At 34.5% G+C, this 21,364-nt stretch overlaps 2 protein-coding genes, 1 long non-coding RNA gene and 1 pseudogene across 3 annotated transcripts; all 4 read right to left on the bottom strand.

Moving 5' to 3' along the window:
• Positions 1–2,584: 2,584 nt before the first annotated feature.
• On the bottom strand, positions 2,585–6,942 carry LOC143458644 (uncharacterized). The gene is made up of 2 exons (XR_013117684.1): positions 6,871–6,942; positions 2,585–3,307 (listed from the first exon to the last, which is right to left on the bottom strand). It is a non-coding gene; the product is annotated as an uncharacterized LOC143458644 (long non-coding RNA).
• LOC143444206 (uncharacterized) lies at positions 4,097–5,399 on the bottom strand. Its single transcript, XM_076943361.1, has one exon. The coding sequence runs from the start codon at positions 5,309–5,311 to the stop codon at positions 4,112–4,114; it is 1,200 nt and encodes a 399-aa protein (XP_076799476.1). The 5' UTR covers positions 5,312–5,399; the 3' UTR covers positions 4,097–4,111.
• A 4,674-nt stretch (positions 6,943–11,616) lies between the features above and the next one.
• On the bottom strand, positions 11,617–13,657 carry LOC143449803 (serine racemase-like; annotated as a pseudogene).
• A 4,596-nt stretch (positions 13,658–18,253) lies between these two features.
• Positions 18,254–20,905, bottom strand: LOC143460956 (uncharacterized). Its single transcript, XM_076958662.1, has one exon. The coding sequence runs from the start codon at positions 20,840–20,842 to the stop codon at positions 19,715–19,717; it is 1,128 nt and encodes a 375-aa protein (XP_076814777.1). The 5' UTR covers positions 20,843–20,905; the 3' UTR covers positions 18,254–19,714.
• Between the last annotated feature and the right edge of the window lie 459 nt (positions 20,906–21,364).

The following is a 21,364-nucleotide window of genomic DNA, read 5'->3' as shown; positions in this document are numbered from 1 at the left end:
TTGTTCTAAAATACTTTAACATTGTTGTCGAAGAGAGTCTTACAATGAGTTTCAGAGGCACTATTTAATTCTGCGTGACAAGTGCTTCGTATCTTAGTGTATTACACACGAAGCTGTATTGGATGCGGCGTCCCGTCAAACAGGGTAAAATTAAGATTTCTATGATTCTGTTGACGAAGGCATTTAAATACCAGGCTAGACCAATCAGAGAGCTGTATGATTGTTCTTGTTTTCAAGTCTGGGAATTACCCTACCAGTTGGAGTGCATGAATGTCCTAACGTCCTAGGTCGCGTGCAAACTTAGGCTAGAAATTGCCGTGAAAGTAGCTAAAATTGGGTTTTGGGTAAAAACATTTGGTGTGGATAATGCGCCACTATTACAAAATGTGAAACATGTGTTTTGACGGCATGCTATGAAAAGTTAGTCCAAGCTTTGTCCTTACGAAAACCACACCATGGGGCTAAAATTGAAGAGAAACTGACATTTACACTCTGGTTAGTGTTTACCGCAATTATCTTATTTATTGTAATCTGACTTTTAAGAACAATTAGAAGTTGAACAATTAGAACATGTTTTGACGGCATGTTAAAGTACTTCTCTTTACATTACACAAACACTTGAGGAGATGGATCTCAGAACAATTACGATCTATTTCCTTCCCCAGCATTCATACACGCTCTCATTTTCCAACTCTCTAATCATAGCATGCAACGGTACATATATACACTGAAGGAGAGCATTAAAGAAACAGAGTTCCATCTTGAGGTGCAATGCGCTTTAGCAATCAATCGACCTTAAATGAAAGAGTAATTGTCATTGTGTATAGTGGAGGATAATTTTTTACTATTATGCAGTGGTTAGTGGTTACGCATCGATTATTGCCATAAATAAATGCCAAAAATACAGATTTCTCATCTAATTATGACAGAAATTGAGGATGTTATTACATCACAATTTATAAAAGTTCGGTTATATGTGATGACAAATTCGTATCCTAAAATCAATCTAAAATAAATTATGTATTTGTTAATGGAAAGACTGTTTACCAATATCTTCTTCTAGTCAATTTACGACATCATTCTTTTGCACTACCGTACCAGTGCTATTATACCAAATAGTTGAGAATGAAAGTGCTCTTGTAGGTAGCAAGGTCACACAGTGCACATAAAGATAACTCCTATTTAATTAAAAACCCCACTTATAATTATTAGTCAATCATGTGTTACTGCAAAAATATTAAGAAAGTCTGACCAACGCGCTCACTACATTCGTCAAAATGAGTTTTCCGACAGCAACTTTTCATTGATACCATATGTGCTTGAAGACCATCCAACTATGTTACGTCACATTATCAGCTCCAAGCATAGCTTTTTGAAAATGGTTTTGCCAATAAATTGTTAACGAAAAAATAGTAAGAAATTTGGCTTATATTTTATAAGTAGGAAATTATCAGTGTTGTAGTTTGAAAGTAAATTTCATTAGCATTCACATATCTATGAAGTGTCTGCAACTTGATTTTCATGAAAATACTCTGACAAAGGACAAAGTTTTAGCCTATCTGCAACTAACTAGCTTTATACATTAATGTATTTCCCTGCAGCTGTATTGATTTTAGAAAGCTCTTGGTAATTTGTACTTTCATAACCTCATTTCATATCAATAAATACTTCTCATACTACTTGTTATTTCAGTAGTTCAAAAGGTTCTACTTCATACTTGAGAGCAGCTTTCAAACCATAATACTTGCACTTATAGTGACTTACATTTTTTCAGGGATAACAGTACTTCTACTTAAGTAACTTATGTGATTACTTTGACCACCACTGGTCATTGTTTTAAAAACAATCTCAACATAATGTAGTGTTGGATGGATACCACATGAATGACATTCTGCAATTATATATGACATTGTTTATATTTGTAACCTATTTGCTGGAGAGAGAAAATGAATGCGCAAAACTGTAAAATGAAGAGGACACAAAGAAATTGCAAAAAATACAAGTATTTAGAAATGATGCATTCAACAAAATGAGAACAACATGTGCTAGCGTTGCTATGTGCAGCAAAACAGCAGTGCTGATGGGAAAGCAGTTACAATACTAACATTACAATAACTCTGTTTGTAAACAAACACCAAAAATATCTTTTAAACGGTTCACAAAGAAAAGTTTTATGATCGTATCATCTACATTTAAAACAGAGTTAAGGCGTAAACTGAAAACATCACATAAATTCCAAGGTAAAGTTTCACAGTCAATCAGTTTTAAAAGTAGTTGCAAGAGCTTTGGGATGTGTGCAAATTATTTTTGTATCTTGTTGAATTGACTGCAACTATATGCCTATAGCTTTGCTCCCTTTGAAGAAGAATTTATATAATGCATAAAATATTGTGGTTGATTTTATCAACATTGAAAATTTTTTATTCTTATTTTTCTTTGGGGCAAAGCAAATTTCTTGTGATATCAGATCACTCATTGCTCGGGTTGACACTTCATAGTTGAATGTGGTGCGATTTATGCTTATGACCTATTTGCTAAGAAAATGAATGTGAAATGGAAACTGCATATGATGTGAATACAGAAATATAAATAAACTGGAAAAATTAATACGTCAATTCAAAGACATTGAAATATGCAAAAATCAAAACAAAATGAGAAAAACATATTAAATTGGTTCATAGTTCGTAACATGACATTCGCAAATGTTTAAAAATGAAACAAGATCTTTATGGCGCAAAACATAACAATCATTGGCATAAATGGCAAATCAACAAACTAGCTTTATGAGGTGTCAGTATTAATCTTAATGTTACTGTAACAATAAATGTTAACAAATACCAAAACATTACCACATCTACACTTATAGTAGATCTGATTCACACCTAAACTAAAAATTTGATTAATTGCGCTCTCCAGTGTGTAACATATCTATTTGAAAGAAACATTACATTAATAAAGGCGCTGTCCAATATAGACTTCCATATGACTATGCAATTTGTGATTTCGCAAAAATGATTTGAAAAATAAGTTATAATGAAGTTTTTAACAAATTCATCTCTAGCTTTGCTGATTTAAACTCTAGATGTAGATCCAACTAACACGGTAATCGAATGTTTCACATAAAGTCCAAAGTAAACTTTGAAAGTCGGTCCATAGCAGAAGTAGTTGTGAGAGTGTGGGGTTGGGTGCAAATAGCTTATTGATTCTTGTTCAATTTACGGCATTTATGCACCAATAAATTTCAAAACAATCTTGAAATGTTGCAGCAAAAATGGTGTAAAAACAACGATTCGCTGAAGAACAGATTCTGTAAGAATAACGGGGAAATTTAAAAGTATATTTATGTCAAGTGTATTTGTATAAGTATATTATTTGAAAGTGTCATCATTTCAAATTCGCATTGGTCTATGCACGGTGAAAATTTTCTTTGTTTCTGTAAGAAGACATTCTATAGTAAACCATAAAGTTGCCAGCAGTAAATGAAAAATAAACAGTGATCTTGAAAATCTCTAGCTTTGCCGAATGAAGTTCCAGTTTTTAAATAATACTCAATCACTTAAACATGAAAGAGTAAACAAATCTAAAACTAAAAATATTGTTACAAGATGTATGCGACTGAAGCATTAAATATCTATGTCTTTGCATTAAGAAAACAATCTCAAAATGTTGTAGCAAAAATGATTTCAAAACATGAATCATTAAACGACAGAATCTTTAAGAATAAAATGTAAATGATTTTTAAAAGTAGATTTATGTCCAAATAGCTTTTTAAAATGTCATCATTTCTCTGGAGATCCTGAATTGTAAACTTCCCTGTGCTTTGACAAAGACGACTTCAATCCAAACAACTTTTCACAACAAGAACACTGCTGTCGTCGCCTCCAGTGTCGCAAATAGTAATACTATGTAAAAGTAATTTAAAGCAAAAACCACATTTATAAGCATTCTAGTTAGTGTGTAGCGCCATATGACTTGGAGATGGCTGTCTTGTGAAAAAGATTTGCAACAAACATCACATTGATAAGGTTGCTCTCTAATGTTGATTTTCATATGATGCTGCAGATCACTGTTATATGAAAATGATTTGCAAAAAAATTTGAAATGGATACCGCTACTTTCCATCGTGGACTTTCATATGACGACGCAAATTGCTGTTATCTGAAAATGATTTGCAACAAACATTGCATTGATAAGGGTGCTCTTCAGTGTGGACTATCATATGACACTGCAAATTGCTGTTTCGTGAAAATGATTTGCAGCAAACATCACATTGATAAGGGCGCTCTCCAGTGTGGATTCTCATATGACACTGCAAAATGCTGTTTCGTGAAAATGATTTGCAACAAACATCACATTGATAAGGGCGCTCTCCAGTGTGTATTTTCATATGTTGCTTCAAATGGCTGTTTCGTGAAAATGATTTGCAACAAACATCACATTGATAAGGGCGCTCTCCAGTGTGGATTCTCATATGACGCTGCAAATTGCAGCTTTTTGAAAATGATTTGCAACAAATTGCACATTTATAAGGACGCTCTCCAATATGAACTTTCAAATGAGTTTGTAAATAGGCGTTTTGTGCAAATGACTTGTAACAAATCTGACAATGAAAAGCACCGAGTCCAGCGTGTGTTTTCATATGACAACACAAAGTGCTGTTTTGTGCAAATGATTTGCAACAAACTTGACATTGATAAAGACGCTCTCCAGTGTGTATTTTTATATGTTGCTGCAAACTGCTGTTTCGTGAAAATGATTTGCAACAAACATCGCATTGATAAGGACGCTCACCAATGTGGACTTTCATATGACGCTGCAAATTGCTGTTTTGTGAAAATGATTTGCAACAAATCCGACATTGATATGGCTGCTCACCAGTGTGACTTCTCAAATGAACATTCAAAGTTGATTTTCTTTTAAAAGATTTATCACAAACTTTGCAGCAAAAATGTTTTTCTTTGTCTTTATCTATAGTTTCCGATAAACAACTAATATTGCTTTTATTGCTTCCAAAGTTTTTACAACTCGTCTTTTCTTTATCAGAAAACTTCAAAGCTGACATGTTGCAATCGTTGTATTTTTGTACAATTTTTTCATTTAAGTTTTCAGAATCAGCAACGTCGCCTTTAAATTCATTTTCTTCATTCTCCGACTGAGGTACAATGCTATTTAACATTGGAGTAATTTGGTGACCAGTCTCAAAGCAAGACGCCTCCAAATTCTGCATCGATTCTTCTTCGACGGCTCGGATATGAAGAAAAACTAATTCAGACTGCACATCTGATGGTTGCGACGTATCCACATTTCGCATTGAACTTATGAAAAATTTATATCTCAAAACCAACTGTTGATTTTTAAATATTTATAGTTACACAATATTTAAAAAAAAACTTAGTTGATGTCAATGACGTCATGGTTATGCACCTATACAGCATACAAATGAAGTTCAAGTTGTTTAACGACACTCAATCACTTATATGACAAAGTAAACAAATCTAAAACTAAAAATATTGTTACAAGATGTATGTCAACTAAGGCCTTAAACAAATGTCTTTGAATCAAGAAAACAATCTTGAAATGTTGTAGCAAAAATGATTTCAAAACATGAATCAATAAACAACAAAATCCTTAAGAATAAAATGTAAATGATTTTTAAAATTAGATTCATGTCCAAGTAGTTTTTAAAATGTCATTATTTCTCTGGTGATCGTTTGTGTTAAACTTTCCTGGTAACTGACAAATACGACTTCAATCCAAACGACTTCCCACAACAACAACACCACTATCGTCACTCTCGAGTGTCGCAGATGTGAAAGTAATTCACAACAAAAATGTGTTGTATTTGTGTACAATCTTTCATTTAAGTTATCAAAATCAGCAACGGCGCCTTTGAATTCATTTGCTTTATTTTCTGACTGAGGAACAACACTATTTAACATTGGAGTAATTTGGAGACCGGTCTCAAAGTAAGACACCTTCTAGTCCTGCATAGATTCTTCTTGGTAAGCAATAAGTTTTGAATACATCTCTTTTCATGTTTTCTTGCATTTTGACATTCCATTTGAAAGTATTTAAAAGCAAACACCGCATTTATATAGTAGAAGTAGTTGTGAGAGTGTGGAGTTGGGTGCAAATATTTTCTCAACCTTATTCAAATTACGGCATTTATGCACCAAAATTTGAAAACAATCTTGAAATGTTGCAGCAAAAATGATGTAAAAATCACGATTCGCTGAAGAACAGATTCTGTTAAAATAACATGGGAATTATTTTATAAAAGTAGATTTATGTCCAAACAGCTTGTCAAAGTGTCATTATTTCTGAGGTCATGCTTTGTTGTGAACTTTCAAAAAAAAATAAAATAAAATGAGAAAAAAAAATTCAAAACAATTGTGCCTTCAACTTAAACGACTTCTCAAAATGTGGTAGCTTTATGCTGTGAATTGTCATATGACACTGCAAATAGCCGCTTTGTGTAAATGAATTGCAGCAATCATCGCAAGTACTCTAAACAGTGTGAACTTTCATATGACACAGCCAATTGCTATTTTCGGAAAATGGTTTGCAGCACACATAGCATCGGTAAGAACACTCTCTACAGTGGAATTTCATGTGAGTTCCCAAACTACTGTTTCGTGAAAATGATTTGCAGAACCACTTTGATAACGACGCTCTCCAGTGAGAACTTTCATATGAGTTTCCAAATTGCCATTTTGTGAAAATGATTTGAACAAATCTGGCATTAATGTGGCCACATATCAATGTTGGTCCGTTAATGAGTTTGCTTTTGAGTTAGGAGATTTTATCACAAACTGAGTTACAGGAATGCTTGTTTCTGTCATTTAAAAAAAATGCAATAGAAATGTTTACCTCGCTCGTAAAGTTGTAATGTTTCTTCAATTCACATTCGTCTATGCACGGTGTAAATGTTCTTTGTTTCTGTAAGAAGACATTCTATAGTAAACCACAAAGTTGTCAGCAAATAAAAAATAAACAGTGATCTTGAAAATTTGTGCTTTAGGCCTACTTGCAGCAAGTTTTAAAACTTATGTTTAGAGCAGTGTTTAGAATCACGATCACTTAGGCCTAACTAAATGCACGGTTTCAAATAGCCTAATTTGCAAATCAGTTTTCCAGTCTAAGCGAACCTATATATTTTGGTGCTTCCCGGCGGGAAGTTCCCGCTTTGCTACGATCTTTCCATGTACTTTTTACCATTAAGCGGGATTGGCGGGACTGCGCTAATAAATTACAAATACACTCAGTCATATTAGATTTCTATGAATGACGTAAATTCTCAAAGTTTTATAGGTAGTAAAAAATCTGAAAATAAAAGTTAACCTCATAGAATACCAACTTATTTTTTTAAATATTTTTCTTTTCACTGGGTTAACACAGTTCAGCCACCATAATCTTTGTAGATTTCTATGATAAGATATTTAAGCATCAAATTGGGGGAATCCTGAAATAAAGTATGTCAATTGAAAACTAACTGGTGTAAGCCAGAAACATTGGCACGTATGTTGGTGTTTTATATTTGTATGGTACTGTGCCGCTATTAACTATATTATGTTAATTGATGTTTATTCTCGGACTGAGAAAACCTTTGCACGACTTAAACTAGGCTAGGATTCCTCATTGTTAGAGTCCCGGTTACCGAGCTAGCCTTTTGTGCAGTGTGGCGTTCGTGATAATTATTGCAATAATTTATACAAATTGGCATTTGCATGAGTTTTTGTATTTTCTCCAGTTTAGATAATGTAATGTGTGCAAGCTGCGTATTTCGTGCTAAGCTCTTATTCAAACAAGGAATTCTAAACCGACATATTTGACGCAGATTGAAATATTTCAAGTAGCATTGTTTTCACGGCGTAAAGTTTGAGTGTACTTGATGAAACGTTTAGATGACGTAGAATGTATGCGATACGTGGTTTTATGGTAGCAGTGTAATAATGACATGATTTGCTGATTGACAGAGATAATGATATAAAAGCTTACGCTTGGTTAAAATCCCGGCTGGCGAGTCTTTGCAAGGGCTTGTCCCTTCAGGACTTGCTAGTACTTCTCTCGGTTTTTAGTTTTGGATCTGTTTTACGTTTTGGCTTATTCAGTATTGAATTCAAGTGATAGTTCTATTCAAATGTGGAATGGTGATTAATTGGTTTCGATGGGACAACTTATTCGGACAATATAATAATTAGACTTTATGAAGTTGGTGTTGATTTGAAGAAACATTAAATTATAGAGACAGTAACGCAACGGAGTCAAAAACAATTATCTCGGAGTCTAACAGTAAGACAATTAGTCTCGGCCTCAGGCCAGCCTAAAAGCAAATCCACCACCATCATTCCCCATAGCAGTTTCCGATTGTTGCAGGTTTATTATTTTGCTTTTTTGCATATTTAAAATATTGCCCGGATTAAAACTGTCAACAGCGGTTGTAGACTGTGAGTTTGTTTACACGATTTTGTGCCAGTGGTGCAAAAAATTGAGCCACTAATGTGGCACAAGTGTGCCCGGAGCCTTCACAGGCGCCACGTATTTGTCCCGGATTCGTCACAAGTGCGGTTTGTTGCAAAAAATTAAGCCAAACACGTAGCTCGAATCCGCCGCAGTTGTGGCTGAAATCCGCGATGGTTCAGATGCGTCATTCTGATGAATCGCTTTCGTTGTTAACTTTTTGAAATGACAATCATTGTTGCACATTTTTATCCAGAACAGAAAATTGCTCATACATGAGAAGAAGCAGTTTAAGTAAGGAAATGTTTGCTATATACCAGGGGTGGGCAAACTTGTTCAAATAAAGAGTCAATTTCAGAAAACTATAAACACCGGCGAGCCGCAAAATCAGTAATGATTGTTAATTTGGTTATTATATCATTAGTATTCATTTTGGGATATTACTTTTCAGCAAGAAGAGCCACAAAAAAACATGCCGGTGAGCCGCAGTTTGCCCACCCCTGTTATATACAAAGTAAACCGCAGGTCCTGATTTCAGATTGTCATTCATGGGAATGTGAATGGTTTAGAAGTTGTCGTCTACAAATATTAGTTCTCCTCAACTTTCGAGTACCCAAAATATGGTACTCGAGAAAAGTAGTTTTTCAACATAAATACAAAACATTGACTGGGACATATTGAAACGTAATAGCATGGAACAATGGAGTGTATGTTACTTTATAAAGGAAAATTTAGAAATATAATCCACATAATCTTTCATTAAATCGCTTGTGTATAAGGCGGGTTTTATTAATCATTATTAGCCATTAATTGAAAAATATTTACCTCAGATTTGGCTGTGAACAATATGTGTCACAAACACGCTTTGAATACGCTATAATCTCCCACTCTTACAGTAGTTATTACGTCATTTGCAATTCTCCAATTCATGTTTCCTGTATGGCCTATTTTTGGGGCTTGCAGTTAGTCAATCAATTACATATTGAATTTGATGTTGGTTGAAATGGAGTAGTTATGTGCGATATATGGTTTTCAGATTTCTTTTCTCCATAGTTCTTTGTCACAATCATAAGTCACATGTAGCATTATTGGTATAAATGGCGTAGTTGAACAATCTGGCTAAGTTTCAGTAACAGGTTTCTCAAGCTTCGGAGTATTTTCTACAATCATGGTCAGGAAATTAATACCAAATTTAACAACGAATTGTTATATACAGTTAGGAAATTAGTACCAAGTTTATCAACAAATTGTTATAACCAGTTTTCGATGTACGTGAGAAATGCTAGCCAATTAATTTATTGTTGTAGTACGTATATACATATTTGTACATTTTGTCTGTATACTCATGATTTCAAATATTCACTTATGCAGTTGTTCTAAATCCGCTAAGTCTATAGTTATCAAGAATTCTGTAAGCTGTACTTACAGTTGGAATTGATCTACTATCCCTACATCAGTAGATGAACCAAGCTGTGATTTTAAAACGGGTGAATCAAGATTCATTATGTAGTCAGACATTTGATCATTACAACACCATTGGCTTAACTCAAACTTTTTTTGCGCCAGTGGTTGCTTAGCAACTATAAAATTGTGTGTTAATGAAACTGTTATGCAATGAACTTTAAATTCTACAAATCAACGAGCTATGCACAGAACTAAAACATTGTTGCTTACGATCTGCACAGTGCACTCAAGAAAAACCTTTTTTAGTTTTCAACTACACAAGGAGTTCATGTTTTAATGATTGGTTTCCTATCTATAGTGTTTGATAGTCGAGTGGTTTGCTGTAGTTAGTGCACATTGGACTCATCAAAGTCGTGCAAAGATTTTCCTCAGACTTAAAATAGAGTTAATCGTCTCAAAACATCCTGAAAAACGATGATTAAGCAAAGAAAGCTGATAAAATTCCGACCGTGGACAGATTTGTGATAATAGCTCCTTTATTATATAACGTGTCTCTGGTTTGACTGCGGGGTTGGCATAGGCGCATTAAATACTGCTTATTGTCTTAGAAGGAAAAAAGTTTAAAAGATTATTCAAAAATTACAAAAATCACACAATTTTTGTAAAACCATTGCAAACCTAAACCGGCTGGCATTTTTAGCTGGCTGTTACTACACTTTCTACTATGGTTTGTAGTCTATAAAATGGTTAGGTATAATTGCTGGATTTTAATTTTGGTAGGCTTGTATGAATTAGCATATGGTGAGTGTTTTACTGTCAGGTACATGATCTGTAATGTGCGTTGTTTGAATAGCTTGACCATCACCGGTTGGAATTACTTTAAAATGAACTGGGGCGATATGCTGCCTGTGGAAGGAAGTAGTCAAATGACGAGGTCCATGCTGGAGATGAGAAATCCAAAATGTTTTGATCTTTCTAAGGAAAAAAATCTGGAGGAAATAAGTATCAATGAGAATGATGCAGACAAAGTGAGTGGTCCAGGATGCCCTTACGTGGAGCACAGCCTTGAACTTGTACATGGAATTAAAAATAAAGAAAAGTTACTCCACGAATGGGTCGATATGAATTCAGCAACGATGACTATCAACAAAGTTTCAGAATTCCGAAACACAACGAATGATCCAGCTAAGAAACAAAATTTTAACAACACTTCCAGCTGCCTTAGTTGTTCCGATGTTGATGACGCTATTGAGTGGGGACTTTCTAGGATACTTTTGTGTCATGGTTTCGAAGTTGCATCAAAATCAACTCTCAGCGTTTTGCGTGACGTCGTTAAGCATTACCTGAGTAACATGTGTACCACACTAAAGAGTTTGATTGACAACGAAGCATTGACAGGTCGCACTGGTTTCTATGATTGCCTGGATCAACTCCTTCGCGACATGAACATCGGAGACATTCATGCACTGACAGACTTCTACGAGAAAGACGTTATCCAGTACCACAAGCAATTGAAGAACAAATATGACAAAGTTCAATCTAATATGGGGGCAGGGTCAAGACTTAACTCCACACATTCAAATGTGAAAGTCGAAGTGATTAGTTCATATGAAGCCAGTGGAAGTGGTAGATGGCGACCGATAACAAAAGCAAATCAACCAACTCGTCACTGATGTTCTAAATGCATTTTATTTGCATAAGATCTCTTATTTGCAATTAATATATGTTTATTCTGATATTATTGGTTGTTTTCAGAAACAAGTGTCACCTATTGGCATCATTCGGTAGGGATAAACCATATCATTGCATCAAAATTTCTCCCACTAGGAACAGACTAATTCAAGAAAAACCACAACTTACAAAAGAATTTCATCTGAAAAAAGTCGAGACGAGATTTAATTGCACAATTATTGAAAAGCACCTTGAAATTTACAGTGACAACTTGAACAATCTAGAAGATTTTAATTTCCAATCAAATCCATAAAAATGTCTTTAAAATTATACGTATCTCAGAGGTGCGTCGTTACTTTAAAAACAATATTTAAGGCATCATCACCTTCATGGTTTAACAATTTCATGTATAATAGATACAATACAATAGATAATTTAAGGCTGACACAAATAAAATTGATCCCTTGAGTAAAACAAATCTGGCAACAGAATTGAGTTGCGATGGATAAACTTTAATAAAGATTATTTATATGTGCCTTGTAATTATGTAGTAAACCATGCCTATGACTGCAAGGAATGATTTTTTCAACCAAAGCAGAGTGTGAGTTGAGATGATGATGCATAGTTTTAGCACTAAAGATTCTTCATGGCATCTTTAGACACCAGTTAAAATTTTAGCTATAGTTCCAACATCAGCATTTCCACCACAGAGGACAACCCCAATATTCTTGACGTCATCGTGCATGCCTTTCGCTTTTGAGAACTTCTCACTGATGATGGCCGCGATGCCCACACCTGATGTTGGTTCAATTACAAGCTTAGCTCTTTCCCAAACCAGCCTTGTTGCCTCTAAGATTTGCTCTTCTGACACAGTGATGACATCATCCACCAGATCTCTTATAATGGGCCAGGCATTTTCACCAATTGTCACTTTAACACCATCGGCGATTGTAACCACAGGATGGTCCACTAGTGTGATGTGACTGTTACATTTTGATATGTAACAATCTTTGCTTTTTCTGGTTCAACTGCATAGATCTTGATTGAAGGTTTGATGTGTTTTGCAGCGATGGTGATGCCACTTATCAGTCCTCCTGATCCAACAGGAACTACAATTGCGTCGAGATCAGGATTTTGTTTCAACATTTCAAACGCGATTGTACCTTGACCACTGATTACTTCGGCTGTCTGATTTGCGTGGATAAAACATCCCATTTTTCACGACAATCTTTTTCTTTTCCTTGCTCTCAAGCTTTCTCAGTTGGTGCGCATTGCACAACGAAACCGCCATAACTCTTCACTGCATTTTTCTTGCACTCCGGGGCATTGCTTGGCATCACAATATATGCAGGAATGTGGAAATTGTAAGCAGCTTTTGCCACGGCTTGTCCATGATTTCCACTGCTGTTTGTGACAATGCAGACAGGTTTGTTTTTCCTTTTCACACGATAAGTGACCGCATTCGTTGCTCCTCTGATCTTAAATGATCCGAATTTCAGGAAGTTTTCATAAATACATTTCTTCCACATAACTTGGAGATGGCCAGCTTGTAAAATTATTTGGAACAAACGTGGCATTGGTATGGCTACTCTCCTGTGTGACTCCTTAAGTGAGTTTTCAGACCTGTTTTTCGCTTGAAAGGTTTACCACAAACTGAGCAACAGAAATGTTTGTTTTTGTCATTTTCAACATTTATTGGAGGCTGCTTAACCTTGCTAGTATCGCGTTTATCACTTGATGTGCATTTGTCCAATCGAGATGCTTGGAATTCTACCAGTGAGTTTCTTTCATTTAAGTTTTCAAAATCGAAAACTTCATCCTTGATTGTGACATTTCTTTCAATCTCTGACTGAGGGACAATACTTTTTATCATGGGAGCAGTTTTATAACCAGTATCAAACCGTGAAATCTCCCAATCCTGTAAAGGTTTTTCTTTAGTAGGCATAAGATGACGACAAATTGAAGCCTTCTCTGAATAAACTTCTTCAATACAAATACCAATATCAGTTTCTACATTCGATGGTTGCGATGGTTGTTCAACTGACATTACATTGTTTGTGGTTTCACTTTTTTTTACTTCTACAGGAAGCTTTGAATACATATCTTTCATGTTTTCTTGCATTTTGGCAAATTTCAAGTTCATATCTTGTCGCATTGATTTCAATTCTTGCAAAATCAGGTCGCTAAATTCTTTTAATATAATGGCTACTGGCAAACCTCTTGGATGACACTCCATACTAAATAATAACACTTTTAAACTCCTATTGGAAAAAAACAAAAAGTACGCTGTAATGTCAAGTTTGAAATAAAACTTATTTGGACACATTGCACACCATGTTTGAATAACACAGCATAAGATGATAACAAAGACCATAACAGTTAGGCTCAGTGTGGTAGTTTGCAGAATTTCAGAGTTGCATCTCATGCAAAGGTTAAGAAGAAACAACAGCGAACAAAGAAATCAACATCAGCAAAATTTAATAGCAAATAACTTGGATAACAAACCATGTAAAGAGCTTCCTTTGCAAACAGTATAATAATTAATCAAGCATTTGACAAAAACATTGTTAAAAGTGTTAGCAAGTTATTGTATTACAGTATAACTATTGACCCAGAGTTTAGAGATCGCTTGAAAAAACTAAAAATATTGTTACAAATTGTATGCGACTGAAGCATTAAATATCTATCTCTTGGCATTAAGAAAACAATCTCAAAATGTTGTAGCAAAAATGATTTCAAAACATGAATCATTAAACAACAGAATCTTTAAGAATAAAATGTAAATGATTTTTAGAAGTAAATTCATGTACAAATAGCTTTTTAAAATGTCATCATTTCTCTGGTGATCCTGAGTTGTAAACTTTCCTCTGACCTGATAAATCCGACTTCAATCCAAACGACTTCCCAGAACAAGAACACTGCTATCGTTGCTCTCCAGTGTCGCAAATAGCTCCTATGTGAAAGTAATTCAAAGCAAGCACCGCGTTTATAAGCATTCTAGCCAGGGTGTACCGCCATATGACTTCGGAGATGGCCGGCTTGTGAAAATAATTTGAAACAAACTTCGCATTGATAAGGACGTTCTCCAATGTGGACTTTCATATGACGCTGCAAATTGCTTTGATTTGAAAAAGATTTGCAACAAACGTGACATTGATAAGCACGCTCTCCAGTGTGGACTTTCAAGTGAGTTCTCAAACTGTTATTTTGTGTAACTGATTTGCAACAAATCTGACATTGATAAGGATGTCCTCCAATGTGGACTTTCATATGATGCTGCAAATTTCTGTGTCGCTATCGCTATCCAGTGTGAGCTTTCATGTGAGTTGTCAAACTGCTGTTTCGTGAAAATGATTTGCAACAAACATCACATTGATAAAGGCGTTCTCCAGTGTGCATTTTCATATGATGCTGCAAACTGCTGTTTCGTGAAAATGATTTGCAGCAAATATCACATTGATAAGGTCGCTCCCCAGTATGGACTTTCATATGTTGCTTCAAAGTGCTGTTTTGTGAAAATGATTTGCAGCAAACATCGCATTGATAAGGGCGCTCCCCAGTGTGGATTTTCATATGTTGCTTCAAAGTGCTGTTTTGTGAAAATGATTTGCAGCAAACATCGCATTGATAAGGACGCTCTCCAATGTGAATTTTCAAATGATGCTGCAAACTGCTCCTAAGTAAAAATGATTTGCAGCAAACATCACATTGATAAGGACGCTCTCCAGTGTGGATTTTCATATGAGTCTTCAAATTGCTATTTTTTGAAAATGATTTGCCACAAATCCGACATTGATATGGCTGCTCTCCAGTGTGAATTTTCATATGACTTTTCAAATGGCTGTTTCGTGAAAATGATTTGCAACAAACATCACATTGATAAGGCTGCTCTCCAGTGTGAACTATCATATGAGTAGCCAAATTGTCGTTTCGTGAAAATGATTTGCAACAAACTTGACATTGAAAAGGTTGCCCTCCAGTGTGGATTTTCATATGACGTTGTAAATTGCTATTTTCGGAAAATGATTTGCAACAAATCTGACACTGATAAGGCTGCTCACCAGTGTGAGTCCTGGAATGAGAATTCAAGTTTGATTTGTTTTTAAAAGATTTATCACAAACTCTGCAACAAAAATTCTTTGCTTTGTCTTTTTCCACAATTGCTGATAAACAACCAATGTCATTTTTATTGCTTCTAAAGTTTTTACAATTTGCCTTCTTTTTATCAGAAAATTTCAAAACTGACATGTTGCAATCGTTGTATTTGTGTACAATCTTTTCAGTTAAGTTTTCAGAATCAGCAAAGGAACGTTTGATTTCATTTGCTTCATTCTCCACCTGAGGGACAATACTATTTAACATTGGAGTAAGTTGGTGACCAGTTTCAAAGCAAGACGCCTCCTAATGCTGTATCTATTCTTCTTTGACAGCTCCGATATGAAGAAAAACTATTTTAGACTTTACATCTGATGGTTGCGACATTTTTATATCTCAAAACACAAATGTTGATTTCTAAATATTTATAGTTACATAATCCTGTAAAATAACTTAAATGATGTCTATGTCGTCATGGTTATGCACCTATACAGCATACAAAACAAAAGAGAGCAGCACAAGACAATAACTTAAGATACAAAAGTGATAAATGTTTAGAAAAACAAATTATAACAAAGTTTTTAACAAATTCATCTCTAGCTTTGCTGATTGAAGCTCAAGTTTTTAAATTACACTCAATCACTTAAACATGACAAAGTAAACAAATCTAAAACTAAAAATATTGTTACAAAATGTATGTCAACTAAGGCCTTGACAATCTCTGTCTTTGCATCAAGAAAACAATCTTGGAATGTTGTAGCAAAAATGATTTCAAACCATGAATCAAAATCTTTAAGAATAAAATGTAAATGATTTTTAGAAGTAGATTCATGTCCAAACAGTTTTTTAAAATGTCATCATTTCTCTGGTGATCCTTTGTTGTAAACTTACTTGAGCCCTGATAAATACGACTTCAATCCAAACGACTTCCCACAACTATAACACTGCTATCGCCGCACTCGGGTGTGAATTGTCACATGATTTTGTAAATAGCTCCGATTTGAAAGTAATTTAAAGCAAACACCGCATTTATAAGCATCTAGCCCAGTGATTCTCAAAGTTTTTTTCCGATTCCTCCCTTACCAACCAAAACACCGTCAATTCCTCCCCCCAAAAAATCACAAAAAATAATTTCTAAAATTTTACACTACCTGAATATTGTCCCTGGATGATGTCTTTTGAAGATTTATCTCAGGAATAAAATTCAAAATTACAAAAGAACGCTCTTACAAAATAACCAAACCAATTTACAAACAAATCGTTGCTCATTGTTAGTGAGAACCGTGAGCCTCATGTTGAGAAGTTAATAAAGAAAATCGAGGAGAAAAGCGTGTGAGTTTTGCTCGAAGGTCTCCGCAAATATCGTGTGTTCCTCTTTTTTTCATCACTAGCTTACTAGCTAGTTCTATGAGTACCGTACTAACAATAAAGAGAAAACAATAGCCATTATGAACCAAACACACGCGTTTATAACGTCAGTCACTGCAGTTAAGGAGCTTGTCCTCGCGCACTATTGTAGACATCTAAACAACATTTTCGAGAGGATTTTTCTGTTACAAATAAAATTAAAAAATTAAAGTTTTTTTCATCTACAGTTTTTCCTCCCCAATTCCTCCCAAGAGAAAATTTCCTCCCTGGAATTAAAAATTCCCCCTTTAGTGAGCCAAGTGGCCCGGTTTGAGAAGCACTGATCTAGCCAGTGTGTACCGTCATATGACTTCGGAGATGACCGTCTTGTGAAAATGATTTGAAACAAATTTCGCATTGATAAAGATGTTCTCCAGTGTGGACTTTCATATGACGATGCAAATTGCTGCTTTGTGAAAAAGATTTGCAGCAAACCTGAAATTGATAAAGGCCCACTCCGGTGTAAATTGTCATATGACGCTGCAAAGCGCTGTATTGTGAAAATGATTTGGAACCAACGTCGCATTGTTAAGGCCGCTCTTACGTATGACTCCTTAAATGAGCTTTCAAGTCTGCTTTTCGCTTGAAAGGTTTACCACAAACTGAGCAACAGAAATGTTTGTTTTGGTCATTTTCCACAACTATTGGAGATTGCTTAACCTTGCTAGTATTGCGTTTGTCACTTGATGTGCATTTATCCAATCGAGATGTGTTAAATTCTACTGGTGAGTTTCTTTCATTTAAATTTTCAAAATCGAAAACTTCATCCTTGATTGTGACATTTCTTTCAATCTCTGACTGAGGGACAATCCTCTTTATCATGGGAGCAATTTTATCACCAGTATCAAACCGTGATATCTCCCAATCCTGTAAAGGTTCTTCTTTAGTAGGCATAAGATGATGAAAAACTGACACCTTCTCTGAATAAACTTCTTGTACACAAATACCAATATCAGTTTCTACATTCGATGGTTGCGATGGTTGTTCAACTGACATTACATTGTTTGTGGTTTCACTTTTTCTTACTTCTGCAAGAAGCTTTGAATACATATCGTTCATGTTTTCTTGCATTTTGGCAAATTTCAAGTTCATATCTTGTCGCATTGATTTTAATTCTTGCAGCATCAGGTCACTAATTTCTTTTAACATAATGGCTACTGGCAAACCACTTGGATGACACTCCATACTAAATAATAACACTTTTAAACTCCTATTGTAAAAATACAAACAGTATGCTGTAATGTCAAGTTTAATGCTTACTGTGTTAGTTTGCAGAATTTCAGAGTTGCATCTCATGCAAAGGTTAAGAAAAAACAACACTGAACAAAGAAATCAACATCAGCAAAATTTAAGAGTAAATTACTTGGATAACAAACCATGTAAAGAGCTTCCTTTGCAAACAGCATAATAATCAATCGAGCATTTGACAATAAACATTGCTAAAAGTGTTATAGAGTTATTGTATTATAAATATTGACACAAAGTTTAGAGATAGCTGCTTTAGGCTATAGACGCAGATGATATACGCATTATAGAAAGATTATAAATGGAAAAAATCTAAAAATATTCCATTTAACAAAACATAAAAAAAATTTGAGAAACAGATTCCTAAAAATATCCTTTTACCGCCATTCTTACAAATGAACAAAAAGTTAACAATATGTTTTCAATAAATTATTAAAAATAACAAATTAACCAAATAACACGCAGACCAACTTTGCAAGACAATCAATGATAAAAGTAGTTACAAGAACGCAAATTACTGCAGTTATACGCTGATAACTTTGCTCCAACTAATAAAACGTTTATGTCAAACACAAAATAATGTGTGTAGGGTTTTATCAGCAGTATATTCTTTTCAGTCTTATTATTTTCCTTGTGCAAAGCATAGTTCTTTCATTACCGCATGTTTTCAAGTAAATATTGTACAAAGTTTAGGCTAAGAATGCTGTTATTGCATAACATAATTTTTGCTAATAACATTTTAGAAAAATTTTATATTTCAAAAACACAAATGTTGATTTTCAAATATTTATAGTTACACAATCCTGTAAAAATAACTAAGCTGATGTCTATGTCATCATGGTTATGCACCTATACAGCATACAAAACAAAAGAGAGCAGAACAAAACAATAACTTAATATACGAAAGTGAAAAATGTTTAGAAAAATAAGTTATAACAAAGTTTTTAACAAATTCTTCTCTAGCTTTGCTGATTGAAGCTCAAGTTTTTAAATAACACTCAATCATTTAAGTATGACAAAGTCTAAAACTAAAAATATTGTTACAAGATGTATGTCGACTAAGGCCTTAAACATATGCGTCTTTGCATCAAGAAAACAATCTCAAAATGTTGTAGCAAATATGATTTCAAAACATGAATCATTAAACAACAGAATCTTTAAGAATAAAATGTAAATGATTTTTAAAAGTAGATTTATGTCCAAAAGCTTTTTAAAATGTCATCATTTCTCTGGTCATCCTTTGTTGTAAACTTTCCTGTTACCTGACAAATACGACTTCCCACAACAAGAACACTGCTATCGTCGCTCTCCAGTAACGCAAACAGCTACAATGTGAAAGGAATTCAAAGCAAACACTATATTTATAAGCATTCTAGCCCACGTGTAACGCCATATGACTTTGGAGATGGCCGTCTTGTGAAAACGATTTGAATCAAACTTCACTTTGATGAGGACGCTCTCCAGTGTGGACTTTCATGTGAGTTTGTAAATGGTGGCTTCGTGAAAATGATTTAGAACAAACTTCACATTGATAAGGACGCTCTCCAGTGTGGACTCTCATATGAGTTTGTAAATTGCGTTTTTGTGCAAATGATTTGAAACAAACCTGACATTGATAAGGAACTTGCCCAGTGTGGGATTCCATATGACGCTGCAAACTGCTGTTTTGTGAAAATGATTTACAACAAATCTGACATTGATACGGCTGCTCACCAGTGTGGACTGTCATATGAGACCGCAAATGGTGGCTTTGTGAAAATGATTTGCAGCAAACATCGCATTGATAAGGACGCTCTCCAGTATGGACTTTCCTATGAGTTTGCAAATTGCTGTTATTTGAAAATGATTTGCAGCAAATATCGCATTGATAAGGGCGCTCTCCAGTGTGGACTTTCATATGACGCTGCATATTACTGTTGTTTGAAAATGATTTGCAGCAAACATTACATTGATAAGGGCGCTCTCCAGTGTGGATTTTCATATGACATTGCAAACTGCTGTTTTGTGAAAATGATCTGCAGCAAACATCACATTGATAAGGACGCTCACCAGTGTGGATTTTCATATGACGCTGCAAATTGCTATTTTCTGAAAATGATTTGCAACAAATCCGGCATTGATATGGCTGCTCACCAGTGTGAGTCCTTAAATGAACATTCAAGTCTGATTTTGTTTTAAAAGATTTATCACAAACTTTGCAACTAAAATGCTTTCCTTTGTCTTTTTCCTTAGTTGCCATCAAATATCCAATATTGCTTTTAATGTTTTTACAATTTGTCTTTTCTTTATCGGAAAACTTCAAAGATGACATGTTGCAATCGTTGTATTTTTGTACAATCTTTTGATTTGGGTTTTCGGAATCAGCAACGGCGCCTTTGAATTTATTTGCTTCATTCTCCGACTGAGGAACAATACTATTCAACATTGGAGTAATTTGGTGACCGGTCTCAAAGCAAGACGCCTCCGAATTCTGCATCGATTCTTCTTTGACAGCTCCGATATGAAGAAAAACTAATTCAGACTTTACGTCTGATGGTTGCGGCGTATCCCCATTTGGCATTGAACTTGTTGATTTTTTGTATTTATTTTTTCAATTGTTGATTTTTAAATATTTATAGTTACACAATCCTGTAAAAAAAAACTTAGCTGATGTCTATGTCGTCATGGTTATGCACCTATTTAACATACAAAACAAAAGAGAGCAGCACAAAACAATAACTTAACTTACGAAAGTGAAAAATGTTTACAAAAATAAGTTAAACCAAAGTTTTTAACAAATTCATCTCTAGCTTTGCTGATTGAAGCTCAAGTTTTTAAATGACACTCAATCACTTACATGACAAAGTAAACAAATCTAAAACTAAAAATATTGTTACAAAATGTATGTCAACTAAGGCCTTGACAATCTCTGTCTTTGCATCAAGAAAACAATCTTGGAATGTTGTAGCAAAAATGATTTCAAACCATGAATCAAAATCTTTAAGAATAAAATGTAAATGATTTTTAGAAGTAGATTCATGTCCAAACAGTTTTTTAAAATGTCATCATTTCTCTGGTGATCCTTTGTTGTAAACTTACTTGA

This window comes from Clavelina lepadiformis, chromosome 1 (assembly GCF_947623445.1).
Source record: "Clavelina lepadiformis chromosome 1, kaClaLepa1.1, whole genome shotgun sequence".
In the NCBI taxonomy this organism is placed as follows: Eukaryota; Metazoa; Chordata; class Ascidiacea; order Aplousobranchia; family Clavelinidae; genus Clavelina; species Clavelina lepadiformis.
Note: the sequence above shows the minus strand (reverse complement) of the source record. Positions and strands in the feature narration are given on the sequence as shown.